At 48.0% G+C, this 24,977-nt stretch overlaps 2 protein-coding genes across 6 annotated transcripts in view; one reads left to right on the top strand and one right to left on the bottom strand.

Annotated features, from left to right (window-relative positions):
• Positions 1–1,876: 1,876 nt before the first annotated feature.
• On the top strand, positions 1,877–4,472 carry LOC119173905 (uncharacterized). The gene is made up of 2 exons (XM_037424688.2): positions 1,877–3,142; positions 3,680–4,472. The coding sequence occupies exons 1-2, from the start codon at positions 2,015–2,017 to the stop codon at positions 4,019–4,021; spliced, it is 1,470 nt and encodes a 489-aa protein (XP_037280585.2). The 5' UTR covers positions 1,877–2,014; the 3' UTR covers positions 4,022–4,472.
• A 12,343-nt stretch (positions 4,473–16,815) lies between these two features.
• LOC119174681 (intersectin-1) overlaps positions 16,816–24,977 on the bottom strand; it is a 97,109-nt gene continuing 88,947 nt past the window's right edge. For all 5 annotated transcript variants that reach the window (XM_075895262.1, XM_075895260.1, XM_075895261.1 and 2 more), the window contains one exon: positions 16,816–24,733. In XM_075895262.1, the coding sequence (XP_075751377.1) occupies positions 24,585–24,733 (149 nt within the window). In that variant the 3' untranslated portion in view covers positions 16,816–24,584. The remainder of the gene's footprint in view (positions 24,734–24,977) is intronic.

Genomic DNA, 24,977 nt, shown 5'->3' with positions numbered 1-24,977 from the left:
TGCGCTTCGTGGCGCACACGTGTCCCGCGGGTAGGCCGCACTCAGGGTTTGCAGCCGTCGAGCCATAGGTGTCGTTGCACTCGCGAGCGTTTATCCCCACCATCATCATCATGGTTAGCGCGGTAGCACCAGTAGTGATGCCTCGTGGCGAAGCGAGGTGGGCGGTCAGATAATATTGGCGAGTCTCTCAGAGAACACCTGTGAGCCTCTTTCTGGCGTGTGGCTGTTGGCGCGAACGGTTGTCTCCTGTGGTGGGTCCATAGGTAGACGGCACTGCGGGTGGTCTGCCCTCGTTGTGAGTCGAGCATTGGCGGCGCCGGTTTCGCACTACCTTGTGTTCGTTCTTATGTTTGATTCAGTGTATTATAATATTGCGTAAGGTTGTTTTAGCGTGCTGAGTGATGCATTTCGATTCGGCTGATGCTATCGTCGTTGTAAAAGCAGTTTAATAAATGTGTTGTTCGGTTTGGTTCGACAGCGTCTGCTGTGTCCGTTCACTCCGAGAGCGCGTGCTTCGATCAGAGACCCCCCAACTGATGACCACATAACACAGCCACGAGTACGCACGCACGCATACACTACACTGTTTACAAAGTTTTGTCCAGGCTCGTGGCCCGCAAGAAAGTCAGCAGCGCTTTCGTGGCGCGTAATGCACAGGTGCTGCTTAGCCGTGCGAACAGAATATGTCGCAGCTTTAAGCTCGAATCTCCCTTGAAGGTGCAAGAAGACTGCCGTCAGAGATTGTCTCACTGATGTGTATGGCCTGCATTCGCAAAGGACATGATTTAGGTCTTCTGGAAAGTTACATTCAACGCACACACTTTGTGGGTAACGGATGCCAAGAACAACTAGAAGCCATGGTCCTATAGGGCAGGAGCCACAAGAGGCGAGGCCACGTGAAGAACAGTTCAGAGGCACAGCAACGATCAGAAGCACGAGCCCAGCGTTGTCGATGCTGCTGGATGGATGCGCATGTTCTTCATCAGAGCAGATACATATATATTTCTCGCTCCGTCTTTCTCCCTTTTCTTTCTCTCCATTTACCATTCTTTCTATGCTATGCTTTCCTCTCTACCCTCCTCCTTTTCCTCGCATCTCTACTTCTCATCTCTTTGGTATCTTATACTATATACTATACAAGCCTGTGTGATGCTGTCCTAGCCTAACGAAACTTTGTACATTGTGTAGTCAACGTGTGTGGCTCTATATATGTTTTATGCGCTCAGTGCACATATCATAATCATCCCCCAGAACTTGGAGTATGCCAGGCGAACAGCCCGGCGAACGTCTCCAGTTTTTCATTAAAATATTAAAAAAATTGGCGATGCCCTGCATTGCAGGACTGCTGTCAAGAAGCCTGGTGGACCGCTGCTATCAACGATCCCAGCTACGTAGTCCAACTCCTGGCTGGCCGAAAGGCCCGTGGGAGGACGGAGAGGCTCAGCGTCCTCGTCCCGACATGGGTCTAGTCAGGAGTTGGATGTATACGCATGTCATCTCCTCGTTCTGGACCAAATAAATGTCTTTTCGCTCTCTCTCTGTCACTCTCTGTAAGCGTGCCTGGATAGCCGAACGGTTACGATGCACGCCTTCGTATAGTGGGTACCTGAATTCCGGTCCTGCTTCGTAGAGAAATATTTTGCTCCAAAAATTTCTCTTTTAATCCTTGTTCCTGTTTCTTCTCTCTATACTCGTTCACTCTCCATCATAGTTGTTGCATGCCAAGCCGGACAAATCGACACACGTGTTCCGGCAGCGAAGTAGAAGAGGAAGGAGAGGACGAAGAAGCTTGAGCGTGCAGGTTTATTACGACAAAATGATGACAGTTTCCTGTTCGCAGATTGGTTGTGCCAAGATTATGATGAACAATCAACCAAGCAACGCCAGGCGCGAACGGCTCCACTGTTAAAAATTATTCTCTACGTGGTCAGGGTATGACCAGTGCAGGGGATGTTTAACTGCCAGAGATCCAGAAGAAGAGGAGCCACATGCGCTGTGCGCGTTCTTCGTGCACATGCCGATGAGAACAAGTCACGGCCATGTCACCATGCGCTTATGCGCCATCGTTCGAATATTAAGAGGCTGCCTTCGAAACACGCTATGGCTCGTGGACTTCGCAGCGGTGACCGCCACTCTGCTTCGGGCCGCCCGTCGAGTCCCTCTCACGACGCTGAAGTTCATCGCCTTCACCGCCGTCTTCTTCGTCGTGGTCACGGTTGCCCTGGCCTCGCTCCTGCTGGCTGTGATGAGCGCACCGCGTATCGCCGAAAAAAACCTGAGCTGGCGACCTCTGTACAAAATCCAGGCTCTCACCGCAAGGATCAACATGCTAACCGGGTTTCTGCAGAACCACACCACACTCGTGTGCACCGTGGGCACCGGCGTCATCGTCCGAAGGAAGGCCTACCCTCCCGACGGTGTCTGCCACTACACCGTGTTCACCCACGTCGCGTACGACCAGCGGGCCGACGATTTCAAAGCACTCGGCGCAGCGTCGACGTCGCAGGTGGCTACGAGCTGGCGAACCTTCCTCAGGGAGGCGTCCGGTTGTAGACGGACGCGCCTGCTACCATCGTACGGCGACTGGGAGGAGTTCGTGGGCGCACTTGAGCCGTCTCGGGCGCGCCGTCTCAACGCCAGCCTCGTCCGCCACCGTCTACACGGTCTGGCACTGTTACACGTCCGCGTGCGGCCGTCGCAGCTTGCGGTCGTGGCGGGAGCCTTGAGGTTGCTGGCGGAGCAAAACCCCGGCATGTTCATCGCCCTCGGCATTAGTTTCGAAGGCGTTAACGACGCGAACGCCTTGCGCGCGTTCCCTCCGGGCGTGTTGGACAGAGCCGTGACGCCACTGTCCCTTCTGGTACTGGAGACGCACGTGCCACCGCCGGACCACAGAGGTCGCTGCCGCGCAAGCCTCCCATCGATAAGAGATGTCGACGAATTCGAGGGCAACGTACGGCTATCGCTCAGCGGCGCCGTTAGGATCCTCGGCCAGCATCCGGAGCTGCGGCACGTGGTTGGTACGCCTGCACTGGCCGGCTGTTTCTCGGTCTTCCTCGGCGCACTCGTCTTCAACACGAGCGGCCAGGAAGCGAAGCTTGGCGCGGTCTGTACGTCTTGGTCCGCCGACAAAATTAGCGAGGTACGAAATGACCAACTCAGCGAAAGAGATAGTCTATATAAGCGTGCGTTATAATCGCGGTGTAACCAATGGAGCATCTATATAAATCGCTGAACCTCAATGCGCAACTTACTGGTGGTGCCATCCACCCTACCTTCCGTCAAATTGGACGTGCAACGTGTCCAAGAGTGTTCAGTACCGTCACTCCAATGCACATTATCAATATTGCTGGGCGTCTAACAGCAAGCGGTAATTAAAACAATCTTCATGCACGTCACTATATCAAGAGGAGACAGAACTTTCAACAACCAGCAATCTTATGCACATCTAAGCTATCATGTTTCCGTTAGATATCGAAATATAAACATGCCGTACACTCAGGTGTGCCCCTTTACAGCGCACCCGTCAACATTATGGCACATCGTGATTCTGGTTATATCGCAGCATATGTGAGGTAGAGCTTCGATCCGAGGCCCGTTTTTCAGTACACGTCAGCGCGACGGCTGTACACAGGCACCGGCGAAATCTCACGCGCGTCATGGCGTCTCATCGTCGCAGGTCTGCGAGCACCCGAGCGTACGTTTGGACGAGCGGGCGGTCGCGGCGTACGGCCAAGACGGACGGCGCTTCTTCAGCTTCGAGAGTGTGCGCCTGGTGGTGCCGAAGCTGACCGAGCTCTTGAACGGCACGCTCCAGAGAGACCGCGCTCCCTGCCTGGCGCTCTACAACATGGAGCTCAACTGTGGCGTCTGTTCGCAGTGCATTTCCGAGCGCTACCCGAACATCATCGGCGTGGTGCACGACCTTCTCTCCCGCCATCTGCGCTCCTTTGACGACGACGAGCGGGCCCCCAGGAGTACTTGGGAGCGATTGCTTTCTTTCGTTCGTCGTCGCGATTGAAGCTAAAAATTGTCACGCTCGTTTATCGTGTGCGTAATCACGCGGTAGTTTTCGTTTCCATTATTTCGAAATGTACCCGTAAGCATAATGGAAGTTCGCGGTTCGTTAGTTTTATTGTCTGTAATAATTCTTTCTAAATTTATATCAACGTTGATCGTCCTGACTTAAGGCACTGATGTCCGAATATACGATCACGTAACCCAGCGTTGTAGCAGACTATGTTTCTGTTGAAGTATCGTCAACAGGAATGTATAGCGAGCAAATAAATTTTCGTATATTTGCGTAGTAAATCAACGAACACGGCTGTGACACGCCACGGCCAGCGGCTGATAAGGCACTTAATGGCTTCGCATTAAAGTTAAGGGTGTACTTTTCGTGACCCGGCGATAAATAGCAAGATAAAACAAGACATTTAAAGACCTAAAAAGACGTTGCAATAAATATATCAGAAGACTTTGAGCGAGTTTCTAAAGAATGCTTCTATCAAGCTCGGAATTAAGCTCCATAAACGTGTGATATAGTAAAGGTGGCTAGAAAAACTAGCCACCCTGTTTACGAGGTGTCTCCTGACGGGAAGAGTACCAGAGTCTTAATTGGAAGGCTGCCAACATCATCTTAATACATAAGAAAGGAGATGACAAGGACTTGAAGAATTACAGGCCGATCAGCTTGCTCTCTGTAGTATACAAGCTATTTACAAAGGTAATTGCTAACAGAGTAAAGAAAACATTAGAATTCAATCAACCAAAGGAACAAGCAGGATTTCGAACAGGCTACTCAAAAATTGACTACATTCATACTATCAATCAGGTGATAGAGAAATGCTCAGAGTATAACCAACCACTATACATAGCCTTCATAGATTACGAGAAGGCGTTTGATTCAGTAGAAATATCAGCCGTCATGCAGACACTGCGGAATCAGGGCGTAGATGAAGTATATATAAACATTCTGAAAGAAATTTACAAGGGATCAAGTGCTACCATAGTGCTCCATAAAGAAAGCAACAGAATACCAATAAAGAAGGGTGTAAGGCAGGGGGACACAATCTCCCCAATGCTACTTACCGCGTGCTTACAGGAGGTTTTCAGAAGCCTAGAATGGGAACAGTTAGGGATAAGAGTTAATGGAGAGTACCTTAGTAACCTGCGCTTCGCCGATGATATTGCATTGCTGAGTAACACAGGGGACGAATTGCAACTCATGATTACGGAGTTAGACAAGGAGAGCATAAAAGTGGGTCTTAAAATTAATCTGCAGAAAACGAAAGTAATGTACAACAACCTCGGAAAGGAGCAGCGCTTCTAGATAGGTAATAGTGCACTTGAAGTTGTAAAAGACTATGTCTACTTAGGGCAGGTAATAACCGCAGAGCCGAACCACGAGATTGAAGTAACTTGAAGAATAAGAATGGGGTGGAGCACATTCGGCAGGTACTCTCAAATTATGTCAGGTAGATTGCCACTATCCCTCAAGAAAAAGGTATAAACGGCTGTATCTTGCCGGTACTTAGCTACGGAGCAGAAACCTGGAGACTTACAAAGATGGTTCAGCTTAAATTGAGGACGACGCAGCGAGCAATGGAAAGAAAAATGGTAGGTGTAACCTTAAGAGACAAGAAGAGAGCAGAGTGGATTAGGGGACAAACGGGGGTTAAGGATATCATAGTTGAAATAAAGAAGAGGAAATGGACATGGGCCGGGCATGTAGCGCGTAGACAGGATAACCGATGGTAATTAAGGGTAACTAACTGGATTCCCAGAGAAGGGAAGCGGGTTAGGGGGAGACAGAAGGTTAGGTGGGCAGATGAGATTAAGGAGTTTGCGGGTATAAATTGGCAGCAGCAAGCACAGGACCGGGTTAACTGGCGGAACATGGGAGAGGCCTTTGTCCTGCAGAGGACGTAGTCAGGCTGATGATGATGATGACAGTAAAGGTTTATAAAACTGTCCATGTATGCACATTAGACTGAAGGTAAACGCCCGTTGCAGCCAGGTGACAGGGACAGCGACTCACTTGCTGCGTAGCCAGTGAAGAAACCAAGGCACGTATTCACGGTACATTATATCGAAATAATTTTAATTCTTACCCGAATATTATTCGGTGTTTCACGTCCTTAAACCACGGTATATGATGAGAGACGTCGCAGTGAATGGCTTCGGAAACTTCGGCCATCTGGTGTTCTTTAACGTGCACCGGCGTATCGCACAACGCCCGATCAACCTTCGGCGTTTCACCCCGGTCGAAATGAGAACGCCGCAACCGGGATAGAACACGCGGCCTTCGCGTCAGCAACCGAGTACCAAAACTACATTCACACCAGAGCGGACTAATTTTAATTTCTTGTATCTTTCAAAGCTGTATAATGATAGAACGTTGCCAAGGTGCTTGTTTTTACAGCACGTCACATCCTGCGCTTGCTTGCAGTTTTCTCTCATGATGCCACGGTCCGTGTTCGCTTCGGCATGCCGTCGACGTTGTCATCGTCCTTTGCTTGACTTTCATATTTCGCGCTAGATTTATCGCTGCAACAACTAAGTGGAAATAGAATCCACGCGATCGTGCTCGTCAGCACCACTTGCGCATGCACCGAGGAGCTACGGAGATTAAGCTACTTTTTTTTTTGTAGCGCAAGCTACATTCACCAAGCCCCGCCGTGGTGGTCCAGTGGCCAAGGTGCTCGGCTGCTGACCCGCAGGTCGCGGGCTTGAATCCCGACTGCGGCGGCTGCATTTCCGATGGAGGCGGAAATGCTGTAGGCGCGCGTGCTCAGATTTGGGTGCACGTTAAAGAACCCCAGGTGGTCGAAATTTCCGGAGCCCTCCACTACGGAGTCTCTCATAAATCATATGGTGGTTTTGGGACGTTAAACCCCACATATCTATCAATCAATCATCTACATTCACCGCGGTTAAGCAGTCTCGCGAGGCTTATCGAGAGCCGTGCTGCGCATGGAGCACTGACGTCACACGGCGCACAGCTGGCGCTCCAGAGACTGCCTGGAAGCTCCTGGAGTGGGCTGGCGCTTAACCCACGTGAGCTCATTAGCTAGTCCGTCCGTCCACCCGTATGTCTGTCCACTTGTCCGTAGCTCACGATACGTATATTCTGGCATAGTCGAGCTATGATGATGATGCCTCCACTATGGCTCTTACCCACTCAGGGGAATTGGCCAAGAATTCAGGACATGGAATTTAATGCCTTCTAAATGATACGTAATCCTAACAGAAAAACGATAAATCACACGTAAATACAGAAAGAGTGCAATAATTCCTTTTTACCATTTCGACCGTACAGAATAATATATATCTTGAATTGAAATGGCAGTAATTTCGAACACGTTTCAAATTAATGTTTAGAGTTTGCTTAATACTATAATAACAAATATACAAATAGGAATTTAGAGGCGCATGCGTTTTGTTTCATGAAGGTAATTGCAAACGGCATCAAATGCATTCCTGTGGCTGTAGCCCAGAACCGAGGCACCAAAGGAGAGTATATTATCAATGGTGAATTGCAGCCCAAGGTTAGCAAATGGGATGACAAAGAGACGTTTTCTTAATAGACTGTAACGACGACATGACAAAAAATAATGCTCTATTGATTCCAGATCTGTACGAAAGATGCATAGAGGAGATATACCCAGACCAGCCATGTGTGAATATAGATTTAAAAACGGCAAACGAAATCGTAATCTTGTTAGCATGACTTCCAGTTGTCTACTATGACACCAGTCAGATTTCCATCGATATTTCAAATGTCTAAATTCAGTGCATGGTGTTACTGATTCCATGGCATCAGGCCTGAGCTATAAGCCACTGCTAAGTTGATTTTTTTTCTTCGCATTAACGAAGTTTCCTCCACCGTTGCTACGTTTATTTTATTTTGGCACGGAGGCTATCGCACGAGCGTGTGAAGTGGGACGCAGCTTTTCGCAAGGCTGGCAATCCACGCCCGCTCTGCTCGTTAGCTGCTGCTTTGAACGCGCGCACCGTAATGCTTTCTGCGTTAACACGCGCGCAATTCCCGCAGAGTCTTCCTGAACAAACGTCCTCCTCACTTCACCTCCAATGGAAGTACTTTGTCCATCTTTCAGTTCCCGGCATTGTAAAAAAAGAAAATGAAAAAAAAGAGGCGTACGCGCCGAGGTTCCCACGGCGACCAAGAAGTTCGGGCCAACGGCCACGAGCAAAGCAGGAACTGCGGCGAAGAAATCGGCTACGTATGCACGGCGCTTTTGCACACACGCACACGACAGGTTGAGCGACCCGTCTGCACTTGCGCACAAAGTCGCGCCGTTCACGCCAGCGTCGATAGATAGATGAACGATGCACACACGGACGACAACGACGACGAGCGAGAATTTGCGTGAGAGGATCCGAGCAGGTCCAACAAGGCGGCTTTTTTCTTCGCGCGACCCAGAAGAGTTGAGTTCTCACGCTTTGGAGACAAAAGAGCACAGTTGCGAATACACTGAAAGTCGCCGGCTGTGTGGACGGCGTCGTTTGAAATACGCGCATAACGTGCGGGGGAAGCGTCGGCCGATGGGATCCCAGAAACGAAACCTTTTTGGGCACACATGCATTTCGGGCTAACGCTCTTTCGAGTCGCCGTACGTACGAGACAAGACGGTAAGAGACTTCGATTTTTTTTTTTACTTTTCCTTCATATTTTTTCTCTTTTTTGAGGAAAAAAATTGTTGCTGAAAAACAAAACAAAAACGCAGACAGGAGTGTCGCCATCGAACCGCGACGGTGCTCGAGAAAAGAGCCAGCGGTGGTCTGTTCTTCGCCGACTACACGTCGACTACATACCACAGTGTATCTTAGACGATGAGGAAAAGTAAGCACACTGCAAGTGAATCTCTTGATCATTTCTACCTAACATGCACATCACCAATCAGCGGAAAAGGCTTCTAGACTAACCGCTTCGAAGGTTCAGATTAAATTTATTCTTTCCGGTTCTTCTTCCTTTTTTGGGGGCTACCGTGCCGGGTTTTGTCCACAGGAGCGTTTGCGATGTCATATGCGATTTCTTAAGAGAGGCAAGACAAATTGAATACTAGGTTCATGAATATCAAACTTGTTTAAAAAAATGTCCCGCTTTCTTTTTTACTTATTAAAATGAATTTAATTCAAAGTTTATCAAATCATCCAATTCAAAGGTTATTTAATCAAAATTAAGCATATTCATTAAAAACATTAGTCTCTTTTTCTTGTGGGATGTAATCTAACAAATGATTTCAAAACTACCTATCGTTTAACATTTTTTAACGTTTTGGTTTTATAAACAATTTTTTTTAACTAGCAAGGCACCGTTCGTTTCATGACCGATACCCCATGGTGGATAGCACGCGCCAGAAAAAAAGGGGCAAGCAAGCAATCAAGCAAGAATTCGCACTCTGTGCTTCAAATAAATGTTTTACAGTGAGACAGAAGAACGGGAGGCAGGCTAACTAGAAAATATGGCATTGGTAAAAATAATAATAAATTCGGCATATCCCACGTACCTTGGGAATAAATGTATGCAAGGCATGCGGATGCAAGGTGAGTGTTTTTTTTTTATTGAGCGAGACGGTCTGAAGTGGCGCTCAATCTACGCGCACTTATACGTTAAACAACCGCATATGTCTTATATTAGGAGTTGTTTGCAGTTGCGTAACAATGCCAAGAGCAGCATGGATATTGGCTACACCAGAAGCGGTAAGCTGACGTGAACCGCTGGTCTCTGCGCTGGCGCTCACGAGGATGGTAGCCCTCAACACTGCTACACAAATCAACCTCACCGGATGGCGCCTAACTACAACTGACGTTAACCCGACACGACGGCTGTGTCATAGGAGTACATATGTAATGTTTGTAAAATTTGATAGACAGGCAGTACTGCAACCATAATTGACGTTTCCCGAACATTAGGGTCTATTTGCAAAGTATTTACGAGACGTGGCGTCGCTACATGGTAGAATTGCCGCGCAGAATGATAGTTCGATTCCTGCTGGGATACTGACATTTATCCTTTGCATTCGTCCGGTCAGCGCTGCCTTTGTCAGTTTTTTCTCAACGCTCAAGCGAAGAGATGGTGACATTTCATGACAGAAATCGATACCAGCTACTGCAGCGTCCCTCGGGAACAAAGAGAGCACACTACCGTGGCACCCATACCTCGCAATGTCCATCCTGAATACAATGTATAGATAGGCAGACGACGGGCTAGGGCTAAACCCCTTCTGAAGAGTGCCCATGCACATGCCCGGGGTTGCTGTTTCGTTGACGCTGCACGGTACCCAAGTACCACACCATACCATACCATGCGTTCAAATCACCCGTGCATGTTCTCGCCGTTCTTCCATGGGTATAGATACTAAGAGAGAAATAACAGTAATTTATACATGCGGCGTGTAGGAAGTCCCTGGCCTCGCTGGGCGCGGATGCTCCCTATCTGAAGATTACGGCTATTAGAGCCCGATAATCTCAGAGCCTAGACCTCGAGGATGTTGTGCTACGACTAGGCGACAGTTACTCGGGTGCCTCCGCGCCCGTTAGACGGGTCGTCGGCTCCTTTTCTCCGTTGTTTCGCCAAAGTGTCAATCACCTGTGGCACATACCCGCCCGCAGTATGTGCCACAGTCTGGTGAAATGTGTTTGATGACCATTTCATGACCAGCGCGTCATCGTATCTGTAAGACCATGTTACCCTCCCATACTGATTTTGATGTACCCCAAGGTAAGGCGGTGATCATGAGAGCACCCAGACGTAGGCGACTAGAGATTAAACAGACAGACAGACAGACAGACAGACAGACAGACAGACAGACAGACAGACAGACAGACAGACAGACAGACAGACAGACAGACAGACAGACAGACAGACAGGCAGATAGATAGATAGATAGATAGATAGATAGATAGATAGATAGATAGATAGATAGATAGATAGATAGATAGATAGATAGATAAATAGATAGATAGATAGATAGATAGATAGATAGATAGATAGATAGATAGATAGATAGAAACCAAAAACGCCTGCAGCACAAAATTGCTTTGCTTTTAATAATAGTAACTACAACATCATTACGAGACACGTTGTACTGGAGCGCTCCGGAAATTTCGACACCATCTGCTGCCCTTTAAATGTGCACTCACATTGCACAGTATACATGGTCCTCTAAAGCATAGAAATGGTACTGCCGCAACCGGGATCGAACCTGCGACCTTCGGGTCAGCAGCCGAGCATTGTAAAATACAGATCTTTGTACAGAAAATTGAATCAACAGTCGGGTTGAGGCAGCACACGTCACTATTACAGGCCATCTCGGAAGGCAGACATATATGCATAGATTGCAGATGTATATGCTTGCTCCGACGCCTGATTTTATCTTGCAGATATGGACTTACTTGCTCTTACGTATTAAGGAACGTAACAATGATCTGGCTCACATATCTACATGAATGTGCCTCTTTGTGCAAAACAAATGCAGAAAGACAACACTTTCTAGTCATATTTTACTGTTTTCTGTTGTAAGGCACTAAATGTCCTCAGTGGGACATGATGTAGAATAGGTATAGAAAATTGCAAGAATTAATAAAATTTCTTCTTTGCCAAAAATCGATGCAAACTTGGGTGTTCACTGTCGTTCTGAGGAAGCTATTACATGTTTTAACAAAGGAGTAAATGCGAGTATATATAGGTACACCATCTAGCGGTTGGTCAGAACCTTTCTTTCTGGGCCGCGAAAAAGCTCCAGTGGCCACTCTTTATAAAGTATATTTCTTTATGTTCAATAGGCCAATCATGCCATATTCCGCAAGCATTATTATTTGACACATTACCAGGGAACAAGTGAAATAATAGACGTTTTGTCGGAACTTAGACGAGAGTCTTTCATGGGATACTTGTGTGTTTAGAAAAAGTGTGCAACAATTTAAAGTACTATACTCTACTATGGGAGAGCATAAAGCCGTCCCTTGGTCCTACCGAAACAGAAAAAAATGTTAACACGAACCACAGTAGTTTTGTTGTGTCTTACTGTTTGTCACTCGATTTAGCAACTCGGCCAAAAATTAAGCCCTTGCTGAACACCCAGACATCTTGGACTGGGAGCTGCGTTCATGCTTGTGAACATTTACGATAAAAAAGCGAATATTACGCATGTCTGAGGGGCAAAATCCATATGTAAGTATTAGGTGGTGTGTTTCTTTAGTAGAAAATACGTAGATACGTAATTCTAAAGGCCCCAGTGTTTGTTAGGCTGCGCTGAAATTGCGACGTTAAGCACGAAAGAAGGCCGGCAGAAGATTCGACGACATTTGAAGCGAACTAGAGAGATTCGCGGCCAATTTTTTTTTCTTGTCTATCGCTTTGTGAGACCACCTTAGGCCGCGTTCACACTTAGCATTCCGGCCGCCGAAAGTGCTCCGAATCCGGTTCGGCGGCGGCGAGATCCGCCGAAAGGGCCCTCTCCGCGCCGATCGCTCTCGGACCGATTTTTGCGGCGTCTGCCGCCGAATCGGTCACCGCGGACCAATAGGAGCGCTAGTCAAGGAATTTTGGAAAATTGCGGCTGAGCCCTACTCACTTGTTATGCCGCAGTGCACGTAACTGAATGTTGAAACCAACGGGAGTTTAACCTACTCTGTGCCTACTTCACCTCCGTATTTCGTGAGAGGTGACCGAGCTTGCTGTTGGCGTGACCGAGCTTGTTGCGCTCTTGCAGAGCAAAACGAACCCACCAACGCCGCTGGCGTCGGTGGTTTTTCTGCTCTTCGTGCATTACAAGACAGCCACTTGCCAGCAAAGTAAGCAGTACTGTCTTTTCTTGCTTCTTGCGTACGAGAATCGTCGAAGTATACACCACCGGATAGCGTAGTAGCGTTTGCGAGCCGCGATAACAACCGGGTGACAGCGTATCCATCCCGCGTTCGCCCCGTAGTAGATGGCATATTCGGCGGCGCGGGGCGCGTCCAGTGCGAACGGCGCTGCGTTTCGGCGGCAGGGGAATTTCGGTCACTGTAGAAAGCGGATGTTTCAGTGTGAACATTACTTTACCGACGATCAGTGGATGCTAAAGAAAAACGCCTCCAACTAGCGCAAATCGCGAACAAACTGCCCGAAGGTACACCCTGAAGAGGGGCGGACACTTCCGCACACTCGAGGGCCGCAATGTGAGAGACGGCTCATGACCACAACCACCCACTGTATAGGCTTTGAGTGACAGCTCCAGCACGGCCCGTAAGCGAATACGTGCTCTGCAAAGAAACGAGTACACGCCCCGTACCAGTCATAAATCGCAATCTGATATATGAACGGAGCAACTCGCTCGATGATGGGTGGCACTTTGGCCAACGGAAGTTCGTGCATCTGTCTCCTTCCGGAAACCGGAAATTTTTTTTCTGCTTAACCTCCCTGCCTTCCACTCAACCTTATTCTATCTCTCACTTGCGCCGATCTTGTGATGTTCTCGTCGCACCCCAGACGAGTTTTCGCACGCTCTTCACTCGAACGTTTGAAATGCGGCTCGAACGCAATGGCCGCGAATAGTATAAAGGCATGTCACCAAAGCTCATCGCGTACAGCGAGCATAGCAGGAACGTAAGGCGAACATGTGAATTAGGGGTGTTGATTGGTGTAATATGGTCACTCTTTAGGCTTGATACATCTACCGGGCCTTTCATGCACGTTTCAACTGCCATCTATACGCGGCCCGACCTATCTGCCACCGGAGGTGACCACCTGCAGAGACGCTGCAAGCAGGTCGCGAGGTACACTCTGTACTGGACCCTCCTGGACACTATCTAGAAGACAGACCTGTGCCTTTTTATGAAACGTATGACGTAGTGCCTCGTATACTAGCGCGCACTCACGCACACGAACAAACGGATACTAAAATCGCCACACGACTCGCGCGTCAAGCATAATCAAAAGGCCCCAAATCTTCAGAGACGCTATCTATTCCTCGCCACTCGCGTTTTATTAAAACACGTAGACAATGTAAACGCAGTTGAACCTATCATTATTTCGCGTATTTCTGTAGCACGCTGTTACTTCCACCCAAGTAGTCGGAAACGAAAAAAAAAAGAAGTGAAATCAGTAGCTTGAGCATGATAATCATGCTATATAAGTCGGAACGGGCGCACGACTACATGACAAAGCTGGTTAAGCAGACACGCAATTGACATCGCAACTGAATTGGCTGATTCGCTCGTGACGTCACGTGGACGGACTGCTGACGTCACGTATTCGGCCGAAAAGACGGGAAACGTACTTTGTACGTACTTTGTATCTTTGTACTATCAGCGTCCAACGAAACCCGAACAGCGGCAATACTTCACGACGGTATAGCACGTGCCGTCCAGTTATCACTATTGACAGGCGCGAGCATCCTGTTCGGCGGCTCTGCGCATACACTTTTTCACAGGAAGCAAAAAAACACCGCCATGATGGGATGTGCCAGAGCCACCTAGAACAGGCGCTGGCTGTGCGCGGGAGTACAAAGGCTAAGGGCGCAGCGTTGTCAGTGCATTTTCGAGGGGACGCGCCAATTTGCACAGCCCAAGGATGGCTATGGCGGTGCCCAGGGAGGCGTTTATGAAAAGGTGAATATATACACGCACCCTGTCCGCGCTGATACGTGGACGGTGCGCACTATACCATCGCGGAGGCTTACCGCTGTTCGGTTCTCATTGGACGCAGATATAGTACCTCCGTAAGTTATTTAGCGGCCCTTTAAAGTGCGCCTAAACCAAACCGAGTTGGAAGGCGAGACAGTAGTTTTTGTAGTGTCTCACATTCTCGCATGATAATCCCGCCACCAGCGAACAACGGCAGCGGCTCGCGAGACCGTTGCTCGTCGGTGGCACGTAACAAGGTTTGCTTTAAAAAAAAGTAGGCAAAAGACGCAAAAGTCGTAGAAAGAACAGGTGGGAGAGACACAATGAACGATGCACCCTAATAAAGCGCTCGCAGCAGCGTTGTGTTAGGAAAACAATAGCGCCTCCGGAAAGCGCGCACGCGGGGGTGAACTAGGCTGAAACCTCGATTTTTTTGTTTTCCCCTCGGCAAGACACACATCAGGCTGCTTAATACTGTGCAGCTGGGCGGAAGCACGATTGCGAGCACTTATTCGTTTGTCTATATACTCAACTTGGTTTATAGTATATAGATCCGATTTGATCGACTGACCACGCGAGTGGTTGAGCGATTATCAACGTTGGCCTCGAAGGCGATCGAAAAAATGCGTGGAATTAGAAAAGCGCCTGCAAGTTGGAGCAGAATAAATAAGATCGGACGGGGAACATATTTAGCCCTCGTTATCCCCTGGTAGTGGAGCACGGTGCGGCGTTGTTAAGCCTGAGGCGGCGGGTTCGATTCTCAGTCATGGCGGCTTTGTTTCGATTGGGAGGGGGGATGCAAAGAACAACAATGTGATTTGATTTGGGCGGTCATTAAACAACAGGAGGTGGCGGAAATAAATCTTGAGTTGCCCATTACGGCGCGCCTCATGATAGCATCGTGTTGTTGGCACGTTAAATCCAAACTATTACGATTACTGGCCCGCAAAACTCTACGAATTATTATCATTATTATTATATAATTGTCGAAAATTTACGTCTCAAAACGACGATGTGATTATGAGGTCAGACATAGCGGAGTACTCCGGAAACTTAGACCACCTTGGGTTCTTTTAACGTGCAACTAAATCTATAAGCGTACGGGCATTTCGCACTAATCGAAATGCGGCTGCCGGGATTCCGTCTCGCGACCTTCGGGGGTCAGCAGTTAAGCGTCATAACCACTATATAGTCCAACGCGGCGGGTTAATATTATTATCGGTACCATACGCTGTGCCGTTCTGGCATCCATGGTGTACTGCGCGCTACTAGCGCCACCGCGGAATAGCCGGTCCACGCTGGCAACGGGTGTCGGCCTCGCAGGAAACCATCGCATGAGCCAAAGCTGCTCGAAGCCATGGGGCTTACGGTACGGCGTGCACAGCCTATGCCGCGGGTCAGGAACAAAGGCGAATCAAGATGCGCGTTTCCTCCCAACTCGGCGGGGACGTGATAAAGAGGACGTCGACGCCAGCCCGGTGTGGCCTACGCCGGCGTCAGCCGAAAGCAACCGCCGCGATTCTGGTCCGACACCGCCCGGCATAATACAATACAACCCCGTCGACAAGCTGTGTGACCTGACGCGCCAGGTCGCGCGTCAGCCGGATGACGGCGGTTACTCTATAGCGGCATTTCCGGCGTGACTTGTTTCGTCGTGATTGAATTCGGGGCGACTGATGCGACGCGACGGGAACTGTTGAGCCCGTGCGGTCAGAAGGTCTGTCAGCACGGGAACCAGGAACAGAGCCAGCCGAAAGACAGGCCGGTTGGTAGGGCATGGCCCTGTCTTAACTTCGTAATACATGGGTTGTGAGACTGCGGTATATGAAAATTGAGAGAGCCCTACCCGTATAGAGAAAACGAGGGCCAGCGAAGTATGGCGCGAACGTGCCTGTTGTACAACTGCCTTTCTTTTTACAGCAAAGTCTGTATAATGAGATCACAACGAGGGTCACGTGTCCCATATACAGCTGTCCGCCGCCGCCACCGGGGTATATATGCTAACTTAAGGGCACGCAGAAGGGAGCACAAATGATGTTCTCACGAAAGGCGAAATTTCATTTTCTTTTCACTTGAGTGACCTCCCCCCCCCCCCCCCACCACCTCGCTCCCTATATTTCCCCACACACATACTGAGTTAGCATTAGTACTGCACACACACATAAAGAAGAAAAGCGACATAGATACGCAACAAGAGCCACGTTTTATTTGCAATTTACATAAACACTTTGGTCCAAAGGTCACGTGGTCGTTCACGTGAACGAAGCCCCATCTTCAGTTGGCTCTGAAATCGCTTTATTCAAGGTAACTTTGGAAATAATCTTGCATACTGAGTTTCACCATACGCGACTGGTACTGAACAGTCAAGTAACACAATGTGGACAAGACACGCATGGAACTTAGTGAACGGAAAAAAAATAAAATAAACGTTTGTGTATGCTGACGACAGAGAGAGCAAAACACATGTATAAAAAACGGACATCATCTTACGTGCAGTGAAATTCCGTGGCATGGTAACAAAAGTGAAGCTACAACACAAACGAGCACGTATATATAGAGAGCGCAAGATACACAATCGAAAGTTTGTACAAAATGAACTGAAAATGAAGAGATAGGGCCAACTATGCACTCGTAGCTAAATGCGTCCAAAGCATTGGTTTGAGCAGCTAATTGAAAAAGAACGTGAACAAGGTAAAAACGATACACTAGGACACACAAGTAATATAAGACCTTGCCATCTTATACAGAAAATCTCAGGATGGCACAATGAGACAGAAATCACTTATAGTGAGATGCTCCAAACGGTGTTGTTATTCAGAGAAATACCTGACAGCCGCGTAACAAAGAGCACACGAAAGTCTTTGCGAAGGAATGATAAATCACTTTGGAGTGCTGCATACGCAACTACAGCGCCCCCTGTGTTCGTGTTGCGCGAAACGACGAATTTGACGAGCCCTTCATCGACCACTATAGTGTTAGCGACAGCTAGCGCCTGCCACGTCAGACTTTATATAAAGATTATGACGCAAGTAAGGCCTAGCTACCAAAATAGAATTCAACTAAAATGAAATTTGAATTGTGGCGCATTCATTGGTGCCATCACCACTGAACGGCCGCCTTGATTTCTGCCCTCCGACTAGATTCTTAAAAGAGTCCAAAATCTCCTATAGATAACGCAAGCCCAGCGAGCTCCGACTGCGACGTGTAAAGGTGTTAGATAACAATACTTTGCTAAGGGCTATACGACGCGATCCCCCGCGAAAACGTGCTAACCAGATCACACAGCATCACATTCCTAATGGCTGCTGCGGTGTCGTGGTTCTGGCCAAACCCTACGCAAACGTTGACGTAACCGGTTCTTTTTTTTTTTTCGGGCTCAATATACCATTGTGATTAAGTATCGGCAATCACTAACCGGGATGTCCAGAAGAACTACGAACGGCGGCGTCGCTTGTCCATTTCGCTGTTATTAAAACCAACTTTGAGGCGTCTTGTATACGCTTCCTTTTGCATCCAAGGCAGCGTGCTTGAAGGTGCTGGAGATAGAGGCGAATTCGCGCTCCCAATTTCGGTAGAATCCCTGCATTATTGACTGATTGATTGTTATGTGGAGTTTAACGTTCCCAGACCACTATATGATTATGAGAGACGCCGCAGTGGAGGGCTCCGGAAATTTCGACCAGCTGGAGTACTTTAACGTGCACCCAAATCGTAGCACACGGGCCTACAGCATTTTCGCCTGCATCGAAAATGCAGCCGCCGCAGTCGGGATTCCATCCCGCGACCTGCGGGTCAGCAGCCGAGTACCTTAGCCACTAGACCACCACGGCGGGGTCGTCCCTGCATTGTAGAGTACCATCCATTCATCCAGTCATCCTTGAACCTTTTTTGCTGCGCAGCTCTAGCAGCGAGTGTCTAATTTCTATGACATGTGCTCCTATTGTTTATTTCAATCACTGTAACCAATCTCCACTTGTGATCATCTTGAATTTAGCGCTCATTTCTCTATATGTTTTTATGCCGGTTTATTACAAACCACTGTTCTTTTTTTTTTTCGTTATGAAAGTGTGTAAATGCCTTACCTGTTTTATATTTATTTGTTTGCCGATTTGTAAACTTATCAAATGTATATCCACCCTGCCGAAACCCTATGTTAGGGTTGCAGTATTCATAAATAAATAAATAAATAAATAAATAAATAAATAGAGTACCACCGGTGCAACATGCCACTTCCATGACACTACGATGCCTGCTTTTCATCAGCACCGTTTATCGTTCGACAAAGGGTAGCGCTGTAGTAGCAGTGGCTTAGCAAAATCACGAAGTACCAAACGAGAAAAGCTGCGTGGACGATATCTCCACCACGAACTGGTTCTAGTAGTGCTCTTGTCCCAAAACAAATATCGAAACTTCCGTTGCGGGGATGGGTACTTGTAACATTAAACGAGCCGAACCCACGTCCACTTACACCTCCTCACTTCCTCCAGAACTTTTTTCCACTTTTTATCTTTCGTGGTCCGCTTAAGGGGAAACACGCCACCATAATAATGCTACGGGACAAAACGGATCACATAGGCATTTTTTTTTCACGTCACCTGATGTTTGGCAAAATATTTCATCAACACACACTCACCGTCCGATGCAGAGCAATAACACTTTTATATTCGCCTTATTCAAACGGTGTACAGAGTGAGAGGACGCGATGACGTCGTCATTATCAGTTTACATAATTAAATATAAAGTACAATAAAACGATGACGCATTCGAACCTCCTAACAAATTGTGCGACACACGAGGAAACTCTGCCCACACAATGAGCTATAACCCCGCCGCGGTGGTCTAGTGGCTAAGGTACTCGGCTGCTGACCCGCAGGTCGCGGGTTCGATTCCCAGCTGCGGCGGCTGCATTTCCGATGGAGGCGGAAATGTTGTAGGCCCGTGTACTCATATTTGGGTGCACGTTAAAGAACCCCAGGTGGTCGAAATTTCCGGAGCCCTCCACTACGGCGTCTCTCATAATCAAATGGTGGTTTTGGGACGTTAAACCCCACATATCAATCAATCAATCACAATGAGCTATACTCCGGGGTAAAAGATTCGGCAAGACATTTGACGCTGCACACAGAAGAAAGAAAGAAAAGAAAAGGAAGAAAGACAGAAAGAAAGAAAAAGTGCTTAAAGATACAGCAAACACAAGAGAGTATAAACAATCTTGAAAGAAAACAAAAAAAAAACGTTGTTTTTTTTTCGGCCCTTCAGCGCAGTACGCGCTTTCTACACTGGATTGTTCCAGTTGCACAGAGCACAGCAGAGCAAAGTTATTACACTTTAGAACACTAACGGCGACTATATCCGATGGGCTGTTCAACAAAAGCACATGGAAACCTTTCTGCAATGAGATTTGCCGGCGACGCAAGAATAATCAAGAATTATCACAAGAAGACTTCTGTTAAAGTTGTGTTTCTTTGCGTGTTTTTTTTTTTGAGCGATTATACGTGATTCACAGCATCAAATAGACGTCACGGCAAGCGCTGCTGTTCCCAGAGCACGTTACCCCCCTATCTAAGCGGTAAATGACGTAAAGTAGGCGTTGCAAGTTCACAGACCACTGCGTTTGAACAAGCCTTAAATTTACCGGCAATTTCCGACTGTATCAGGTCGAACTGCGCAGTTAACGTCAGCGCGTTTAAGAACAGATCACAAATCAAAGTTCAAGGCTGCTTGCGGAAGCGGCGGAAATTAAATTAAAACTTTTTTTGTGTGTGCCCCGCGGAGTCCGAACTTTCGACGTCGACTGTATGCTACAGTACGCCGTCGCCACAGAAAGCCTTCTCTATTTGTTGTTCGATGACTATGGAGACCGACATGTCACGGAAGATTACGAAAGAGCGGCTCCATCGTTACACAACAAGAAGGTACTCAATAGCTGAGCGCACACACAGAGAATAGACATGAATCTAGTAGAGTGCCGGGTGTCGCACCGTGACCACGATAAAAAGACGTTTCTCTACAACAAAATGTTTAAGTGAATGTTGCAGCAAAAACTGAAGATGGACAGTACACTACAGGTAATCATATACTGCTTCGCTTCTATGCAGTTATCAACGTTACATACGACGAAACTATAACACTCGCGAAGAAAGATATGATAAATTCGCGAAACTTTCTGCAACAGTCGTGGGAATGCCTCTTGAAGACTAGTATTTGCGTCGTCGCTGAGCGGCACCATTCGCGCCCCCGTCGGGGGACGCAACGGAAAACTCACGCGGCTAGACAAAACATCATTTCTGACACCGCAAGACACTAAACACGAACACTAAAAAGACAGGGCAAGCAAAACGAAACGAAGTGACGTCATCATGTCGTAGGGCCACCTTGCTGTATCCCCGAATAAGTCTGTCAGTGCATATTCGACCCCGCATAGCACCGGCAAGACAATGGCTTCTTTAGCAGGTACAACATACAAGTTCCGATAACCCCCGCGGTACTTTTACTAAAGTGTGGTCACGTGGGGTGTGACGAACTCGCGTGCTCCAGTACGCCGAGTGCACCAAATGCGAAAAGCATGTCGCACGTATATATAGATGTGTTCGTCGCCGATAGGCACACTTACTGTTACGTTAGTTCGCTCTCGACCTTTGACTGGTGTACGTTATGTGTAGGTGTACGAAGTGAAATGTAGGTGTACGAAGTCAAATGAAAATGCCGACTTAGCAAACATCTATGAACCAGCGGCAGCTTCATAACGCACTACGTTTAACTAGTCATGCGGGTTTTCGACCGCATTCTTCATCGTCGCTATCATAATGTGTTATACTGTAAAAATAGTTTTCTTACTGGGCTGCTTTTCGACATTCAGGTGTCTTGCCTTGAAAACTTGCGAAGCCAACTACTCACTGGTTACACAATTTTCGCAAACAGTAACACCTGCATGACACATTCTCGAAGCTGCAGTCATTTACACACGCACTTCTACGTTGTCTTAAAGCACAGAGGCGTCTAGTTCTATCTCACACCATCACACAATAGCTGGCTGAATGATAGCGATCGCCGACGTACGACGTTCAGCTGTGCGTCTTCTACAGTGATTTCTACCGGGTTGCAGATACATACGGGCGACTAGCAAAAGCTGTCACAGCATTACAGCAAATCACACTTCACCGCTTAAAGTGAACAAAAGGTGTTACCGCCCTTCGGGCGGGTCCCATAGGTGATCCGATTCCGGCCCGGCCACCCGATGTGACCAGGAGACTAATGCAGCGGACAGTGGGGTGAAATAGAAACTTGACTCCAAACGTCAGTTTGTCTTCTTCAAATTAAAAGTTCCCAACGTTTAAAGAATCTCGGCGAGAAGTTCAGTTTTTGTGAAACTGTGCCAGCTTCCTTACCCGGAAGTACGCTTACCGTCTATAGAACAAACACAAATGTGACAAAAACTTGACCGTGTCAGAAACAACATACGAAAGGCATCACAGTTCTCTTCCCGATATCAACACTACCCTTCCCGTGACACTGTGCAGACTTTCGATGTCCGTAAGTGAACATCTACTCGAGCAGTCTACCAGCGTTGTCAAATGCAGAATGTCACAAGGTCAAAATGTGCACTCAAGTGACGGCCGCTATGGGCCACACGCGGTGGCAAGCGGTACACTGCAGCACCGAGCAGCTTTGGAACTACACAACGCCGAAGAGTTTTACTAAACTACATTAGGCTTAGGCTACATATCATTCATGTTGACTGACTGCAGCTAACTTGAAACCACGGCCCAAAATCTTTTTTTTTTTTTGTACGCCGTGTCAACTTAGTTGCAACCACACGACATGAAAGATTAGCAACTAGTCAAGGTTCAAGTCATTCTACAAATCGCATACAGAAAAAGGGTCTGTGCTGTGCTCCCACGTAGAAAGCAAGTTGCCTGCTCTCTTGGTTATACTAGGCACTGTATTCATGCGCTACGCTAAACTAATGACACTTCGACCCAGATACAGAAGCCATCGGACCGCTTGCTATCTGAGACTCCCTTCGGTCTTACTTATACGTCACCTGGCGATGTACAGCTAAGATAGATGATTGAATGACCGGATATGACCGCATCCACGCGGACATTCCGGATTTCACACCCGTATCGAAAGCAGCGTTGCGGGGCACCCTGCAGAATGCGAGTTGGTCGAACGCCGTCGCCTTAAACAGCGCCGAATAGCCCAAGTGCGGCACTCACTAAGCGAGTTCCTCAACAAAAGTAAACATTGCTTCCTCCGGCTCTAACTGATCGCATAGCACAAGAGGCTCGTTCACGAATGCTACCCGGCGCAGTCAGAGCTTCCTGTGTCGTTCTATGGCTGCGCGCTTTGTAGTTCTTTCTATCCGGTCACGTGCTGTGACGTCGCAGATACTCGGGTAACTTTTCACTCCCTTAATCTAGCAATACCGTGTCCTGAAGTCGTTTTAATGTAAGAGTTCTCTCTCAATCTTCATTTCCTTTCAACTTCCCTGTTAAGTGTCTCCCCATATCGGGTAGCATACCGACCTCTCGTTAATCTCCTTGCCTCTCACGTCTCCTTCTCTCTCCTTCGCCTTCAATTCCTTTATAACCCACTACTCTTCGAGAGATCCCTATTCTGATCAAAACGAAGCCGGGGCATTGCTTTCCCCAAATGAAGAACCGCAAAAAGACGATAAGCAGAGAAGTAAGAAGATTGTTACTTCGCAATACTATTGTGTCTAACAAAAAAAAAACGAGCCCTTAAAATTTAAAATTCCTCCCTTCACAAAGAATTACAGCATTACAAACCAATCGTTATACTATTATTCGAACCGAAAAAAAAAAGACTGCTTTGGAGAAGCAAATCGGTGGTTAGAACCCACACCTCCTATAGTACACATAAGGTCGTTCAGGAAGGGTATTCCCTGAGCTATCCTGGACAGGCAAGGTACGGACATTCATATTCAGGAGGGCGCAGCGGAAGCCCAGATACGACGTGTACGGCTGGTAAACACCGGGGATGCGAGGTTCGGGCACAGCGACTTGGATATGGTCCGCGGGTTTGCGTGATCGACAGGTGACACGGAAGTGACGCTTCCGTGGCAATAAAGCCAGTGCTCGCCCAGCCTGAGCTTACTTTACGGCTTTCGACACACCGCTAAATAACTTCGAATACTTTTACTCCACGAACGAACCCTGCCGGCAGCTTACTTTCAGTTACATTACGTCACACTCAAGGAGGATGAAAAAAAAAATTGCTGGACTGGAAATGACTGCCCAGGAGTGAAGCCGTTCCACTGGCAAGATGGCGGCTGTGGTGGCCATCTTACTAGGGGCATGATAAGGTATCACCGTTCAGCGATTGAAAACGAAGCGTATCCCTCGCACGCCCAACAAGTTTAATGTGGGAACTTTTTTTTGGTAACATAGTGCTCCAAGTGCGTCTTACAGTTACTAGTTTTCCTTAGTGAGCCTCTAATTGGAGGCAAAGTTCTTTGAAGATTCAGTCATATTCGTTTCTGTGTGTTATTTCGTCGGGAACAACTATCTTTTCACATAGAACTAACGTTGCATTTACATAACATATCAAAGACACTTGATATTTAAGTGGGGCACCATCAGGAAAGAGCATGTTTCCGCCATCTTGGCAGTGGCAAAAGGTGGCTTCACTTCTGCTGGCAAGACATTGCTGGAGCTTCCACTCCAGCAATTTTTTTTTAGTCCTCCTTGGTCACACTAAACGACAAAAAGGCTTAGGAAGAAAGACACGCCGAAGCTTCGCGAAACCGCGCGCAAGAAATGGGAGCGCCGTTCGCTGCACCGTTACCAGAAGAGGAGATTACCCGCGATGGCCTTCGACAGGGTGCCCGCACGCAGAAGCTGGCATCGTACATTGAAAAAGAACAACAATGGACTTTCGCGGCGAGGACACGACGGGCGCTGCCGGAAGCGGCAGGAGGCGCGTGGCCGTCACGACTCGAAGATGTGCAGGTCCAGCCGGATGACCACTTCGCCCTGGTCCACCTCGAAGAGCCGCAGCTGCTTGGTGATGGGACCCCGCGTCTGCCGGGTCTCCCGCACGATGTCCCACACGCGAACCTCGGTGCGGCCGAGGAAGTCTTGACGGCACATAGAATAAAGAGGACGAAATCGAATGGAAACAAAAATAAATCTTTATTTCCAACAAGAGTTGGGGGTAGCTCCTCAGGAGAGAAGCGGTTATAAAATCACGTGAGAGTGCACCTGCAGGCCCACGTGTACAGCCGCGGCCACGTCTGTGTAAAGCGCGCGAGGAGCCGGTTCTCGCTCCGCGGGGCGAAACCTCGAGGCAGTTTCGGGCTCTGATGTGGTTAGCCTGACAGC

This window comes from Rhipicephalus microplus, chromosome 5 (assembly GCF_043290135.1).
Source record: "Rhipicephalus microplus isolate Deutch F79 chromosome 5, USDA_Rmic, whole genome shotgun sequence".
NCBI classification, from domain to species: Eukaryota; Metazoa; Arthropoda; class Arachnida; order Ixodida; family Ixodidae; genus Rhipicephalus; species Rhipicephalus microplus.
This window is presented reverse-complemented; position numbering and strand designations above follow the sequence as displayed.